Raw genomic sequence first — 6,000 nt, 5'->3', positions numbered from 1 at the left:
ACCCCAGAGGGTTAACACATGATCAAACCTGTGCATCTCTAGAGATCGACTCGAATAGGAAATGAGTGAATGTGGAACTTAAAGTCCAAATGTAATGCATGTATTTTGTAATGTTCATTGTGAAACTTCAGTGTCTCTGGAGCACTTTTAGGATTTCTCATGCATCTGCTGTTCCATCAGATTCGGGAACAAAGAGGAGTACATGGCCTTCATGAATGAGTTCCTGGAGCACGAATGGGCTGGCATGACCCGGTTTCTGCTGGAGATCTCCAATCTGGAGACCATCTCCAGCACGCCGGGCTTCGAGGGCTACATCGACCTGGGCCGCGAGCTGTCCGTGCTCCACTCGCTGCTGTGGGAGGTGGTGTCCCAGCTGGACAAGGTACCGCATCCATCCAGACCCAGCTCTGCAGCAACACTGAGAACCATTGGCCAGATTAACCCGCTCCGGTTCTGTAGACGTGACGAGGGCTCACACACACCGCACAGATGGAAGCCTCTGCACTCAGTGTTTCTTCATCAGAAATTAATAGTTCCTACTAGGGGTGTAACGAAACCAAAACTCCAGTAGTCGGAACCAATACCAGCAAAATTTCACGCCACTGTACCAATTTCGGTACCACAGCTTTTTTCACAATAAAAAAATAATTAAATTTATTAAGTTTATTATTTATGATGATAATCATTATAAGTAAATAATAAATAAACATTTAAAGGCTGTCTGCTGTTTAAAAGTAAATATTGTTTATAGAAAAAGATCAAGTGAAAAATAATCAACCATCTAGGCATAATTATTATTATTAGCAGAGACGTATATTATTATTATTATTACATAGAGACGGCGCTAAACCTACTGTAGGCTACTAATATATTGCCAATTTACATTTTTTTAAACAGAACTTTTATTTTGACGGGTTGCTGTGAAGACCTTTGAGAGTGTGTGTTCATGATATGACCGTTTTCTCAAATGAAACGGCAAATTCTCATGAAGTGCTGGTTTATGTGTTTGTGTGCTCATATAGTGACACACGGCAGACACTACAAAGACAGCGAGTGAGTGTCACATATAATAATTAATAATATAAATATAATATGATAGTGATTCCCCTCACAGTCGTCATGAAGGGCAACATTAGCCATACAGACCAAAAGCACAGTTTGTCCCAGACTTAAACATGTGTTCTTCTGCTGTAAAGTTGGCCATTTTAACATGAGCTCAATGAGGTTCTGCTCCTTCTGGAGTCATCGGCTTCAAGAGGAGCTGCTTGGTCCTGATTGGCCGAATCTCTGATGTTGCCAGTAAAAAGGGCTTCGATTATTCAGAATCATGAGTATTTTTATTCTGGGGTCCCCAGTGTTTTACTGCTTTCTCTCTCGGTAATCATAATTCTGATTTACTTCACAGAAGGTTCAATTAAATCTCGAAATATTGTAAATTATTTATTAGATTGTATGTACAACAAAGTCAAGTCAACTTTATTTATATAGCGCTTTAAACAATGTAGATTGTTTCAAAGCAGCTTTACAGTGTTAAACAGGAAAATATTGCAGCATAATTTTATTCAGCCGTTCTGGAGAAAAAATATCCTCAGTTCATTTCAATTATCATACAGTGACAGTGTGGGCTTTAGATCAGTAATTAGATCAGTAATTTAGTTTATATGGTTAATTTAGTTTAATAATTAGATTTATTTTGATATTTAGTTGAAAAAATTAACAAAGTTATTGAGGATTGTTGATGTTTTGGAAATAAATCTATTATTTAAATTTCCGGGGTTTTTTTTATTGATACGTATCGGATCTAAATCTTTTGTTTAATATTTATTAATATAGTCCTTTTTTTTTTAAATATCGTATTTTAAGTGAATTACACTGAGGTATTATCGTACCATGAGATTGACATCGTCACACCCCTAGTGTCTACACATAAACAAATGCAGAAGAATATTACTGAACATAAACAGCAGAAATGAATGACATTTACATTGCTATATCCGACATCATCTTTTAAAAGTGACCCATGTCCGATATTTGCATTTACACTATACACTGGCGAAACAGCCCAAGACGTTCTGCCCCAGAAAAGGAAGTAAAACAGTACGATATGCAATGGATGCAGACGAGATGATTATTCAATGTTTGGCTTTAAGGTCAGCAAAACATGGTTCTCGTCTTCCATCGTGCCATTAGTGTCATGTGATCGCAGTTCATGTCCACCTGAGTTGACGTCATTCGCCTCCGTCCCTTTTTCAGTGACGAACAACTCGCATTTATTGGTGAACAGTGTTGGGGAAAGTTACTTTGAAAAGTAATGCATTACAATTTTGCGTTACTCCCTTAAAAGGTAACTAATTGAGTTACTTAGTTACTTTTTAAGAAAAGTAATGCGTTACGTTACTTTTTCTCACCTGGGCTGGGCTTGTTTTTGTGTTTGTTTATAACAAAAAAAGTTATATTTTTGTGCAACGGTAAAGACCTCTTCATACCAGAATGTAAATAATAATCCCCAGGCTGAGGTAAAGATGCAGATTCCCTCATGAACACTAGAGGGCGCAGCTCTGGATAATGGAGAAGAGGACGCAGGAGGAAAAAACTTTACCAATAAAAACTAAAAATCTAGTAATTTTCATCATCAAAGGTCAGCAGCAAGACATTGGTCAATTAAATATAAAGGTAGATTATGCATAAAAATAGTTGTTTTATTTAACATTTAATTATTGGAGGTTTGCATAATATTCTGATTTTGCATTTGACTGATTTTATTCATTTTGAGTAGAACATAGGGCTGTGCAATTAATCGAATTTCGATTTCGATTTCGATTTTGCCTCCCAACGATCACCAAAATAGTACAATCGAGAAAAAACGATTATTTTGCCTTGCGTTCTGAATGAAACGCGCACGCGCACATCCGCCCCTCCCGAACCCACAAATCTCTATGAGGTCGTGAGTCTCGTGTGCATATCATCCGCTGGAATTTAAAAACTCGGCGCGAGTAAAGATGGCAGAAGGAGGGCAGTTACAGCAGCGTTTGGTGAGCAAAAAAGGCAAAACCAACTCCGTTGTCTGGGAACAGTTTGGCTTCGAGGAATCAGACGACCAGCAGAAACATGCTAAGATTTTCTACATGGTAGTGGCTGCAACGCAAGGCAACACCACGAATTTGTTTAACCACTTGAAAATTAAACAGAGTGACCTACGACAATCTAATAAAGAAACAAAAACTGACGAGAGCAGGGGAGCCGTGTAAACGTCATTTTTTCCCCTCATATTTTTCAAATAATTCTCTCTTTGTAAACTTTGTTCAATGCATGCGAGATTGCGAGTGCTGCCATATTTTCGAATATGACCAGTCGTTTTCACCGTCATCACCCGGGTTTAGTGCTTTAGGGTTTAGGTTTAGAATGAGAAGCCGCGCGCGCTGTGAGAAAATGTGTCTCTGTGCGTTCATCCGAGAGCGCGCACACGTCTCTCAGCGCGCAAATATTGAGTTCTCTTTCAAGTCTTGCTCTTAAACGGACAAACTCACACAAAACGTATGTCAACATGTCCACCTTGATGAGTATCTTAGCAGACATAGTCTGTATATGCCTTAAGTGAACTTTATACAGTCGATAAAGAAGACGCGAGGTCTTAAAGGGGCAGTATCCTTTACTGCTGTCTGTTTAATGTCAAACAACAAAAGACAAGGACATCACTCACCGCTCTTGATTGAATAGCTTTTGTAAGTTTAATAGGATTAATCTTTAATTTATGCACTCAAATATGCAATGTTATTTTACATTTGATACATTTCTGTACCTGAAAACTAATGTTAGACGTACATGAAAAGCATAGCCGAACCATATTGTTGATCTTATTTATTTGTGGTTATCATTTTTACGTGAATACTTTTATTCGAATATATGTTATATTATTTATTCAATAGTTCAAAAAGTACAACAAATGTTACAATTTCAATTGAATTGTTGAAAGGTGTATTTTTAATAAATACAACACATTCCCAAAGTCATGTGAAATAATCGTGTTACATAATCGTGATTTCAATATTGACCAAAATAATCGTGATTATGATTTTTTCCATAATCGAGCAGCCCTAGTAGAACAGAATCTTTATTGTGCGAGTGAGATAAATAAATGCTCACATTTAGTCTAGAACTACAATAACCCTCATGTTCTCACACACACACACACACACACACACACACACACACACACACACACACACACACACCTCTGCACTAACTCAACATGAGGGCAGGAGAGCTGTCAGTCAAACTAATGTGAAAAAGTAACTCAGATATTTTGTTGTAAATTTGAGAAGTAATGCGTTACTTTACTAGTTACTTGGAGAAAGTAATATTATTACGCAACTCAAGTTACGTGTAATGCGCTTCCCCAACACTGGTGGGGAATATCTGATTTGATCGCTTACATGCACGTATCCGAATCATATCGGATTTATCACCACATATGAGAGAGGCCTGAATCCGATCGGAGGATATCGATAATCATGCAGGGTTTTTTGATGAATGAAATGAGAGCGGCCGTGTTCATACTCAGAGGTGTTGCTGCAGATGTTGTGCTTTATGTCAGTAACGCTTGATCCCCACTAAACGTTGTGCGGATGCATCTATGCCAGGGATGGGCAAACTCGGCCCTGGAGGGCCAGAACCCTAATCAAACACAGCAGCTATAATCAGGATTACTAGAAGGCCAGGTGGGTTTGATCAGGGGGTAAACTGGGCCGTCCAGGGCTGAGTTGGCCCATCCCTGATCTCTGCAGGGCCAGGAAAGCTCTTTTGCGGTGTTGTTGTTATTGCATTAACTCAGTGTGTAGGTTATAAACGGCGTTCCCGCAACTCTTCCCCTAACTCCTGCTGCGTCTGGAGCATGGTTTTGTTCTGTCCCTGCACAATGTGTGTGTGTGTGTGTGTGTTTCCTGTCATGAGTGAATTCATCTCAACCTCTCAGACATAACCTTCTGTTGTTTGATGCATGCCCTGCGTTTGTTTTGGTTTAAAGCATGTGTTTCCTTTTATTTATCCCTAATTTGACTTTTTTTTCCCTTTTGTTTTCTCCTCTGTTTACCCATGCCACTATACATTCCACCCTTTCCTGTCCGACACACTGTGTCTCCATGGTAACGCTGTCCTACCACCAATGCATTATGGTGCCTACTCTCTCGACCAACCAAAAAACTCCCTGCTGCCAACCCACCAATCTGCCATCTGCACCCTCAAACTCTCGGGCTGATGCCCTCTGTGGTCCGTAATGTGGTTACCATGGTAACGCGCCAACCCAGGGTGACAATTCCTTCCTGCAGGCGACGGTGGCCAAACTGGGGCCCCTGCCGCGGATCCTGGGGGCCATCACCCGCTCGCTGAGCAGCCCCACGCCCATCCAGCAGCAGCTGCGCCGCTTCCAGGACCACAGCTCCACCCAGGACATCAGTGCCAGCGTCTCCTCAGGCCTGCAGAGGATATTCGAGGACCCGGCCGACAGGTTAGACCACATTCCCTTTATTTCCATCTCTTGCACCACATTCCAGATCTGCCAAAGCCATCCTCAAGGAAAGCCTATCAGAGGCTCTTTAGAAATATCATTAGGTGTGTTATTGATCTTGTTGTGAACTATTCATCCATGCAGGTTTCATTTTTTTGATCCTGTGATTTTTAATTAAAATTGATTTAAACTCCAGCCAGTGTTTAACGTGAATTTTCATTTAGTTTTAGTCATGTTTTACAGGCTTTCCTCAAACAGTAGAGTGTGGCGCTAGCAACGTCAAGGTCATGGGTTCGATTCCCAGGGAAAGCAAGAACTGACAAAATGTAAAATGTGTACCTTGAATGAGTTTAGTTCAATTGTAAAGCATTAATTGACCGACTGAATACATGACTGACATCTATATCGTTTTTATAATGTTGTATTTCTGCTTTAGTTAGTATATCGGGTTAAGCTAAAGCTTCAAAGAAGGTTAAGTTGTTTTTTTCTATTTATTT

General features: G+C 39.9%; 1 protein-coding gene across 8 annotated transcripts in view; it reads left to right on the top strand.

The window, feature by feature from the left end:
- Positions 1–6,000, top strand: part of rasal2 (RAS protein activator like 2) — a 166,847-nt gene that overhangs the window by 134,920 nt on the left and 25,927 nt on the right. For 5 of the 8 annotated variants that reach the window (XM_079820239.1, XM_079820238.1, XM_079820242.1 and 2 more), the window contains exons 12-13: positions 181–382; positions 5,304–5,503. In XM_079820239.1, the coding sequence (XP_079676365.1) occupies positions 181–382; positions 5,304–5,503 (402 nt within the window). The remainder of the gene's footprint in view (positions 1–180; positions 383–5,303; positions 5,504–6,000) is intronic. The other 3 variants (XM_079820243.1, XM_079820241.1, XM_079820237.1) reach the window with 1 other exon arrangement.

The sequence above is a fragment of the Gobio gobio genome (assembly GCF_949357685.1).
Source record: "Gobio gobio genome assembly, chromosome: 6".
NCBI lineage: Eukaryota > Metazoa > Chordata > Actinopteri > Cypriniformes > Gobionidae > Gobio > Gobio gobio.
This window is presented reverse-complemented; position numbering and strand designations above follow the sequence as displayed.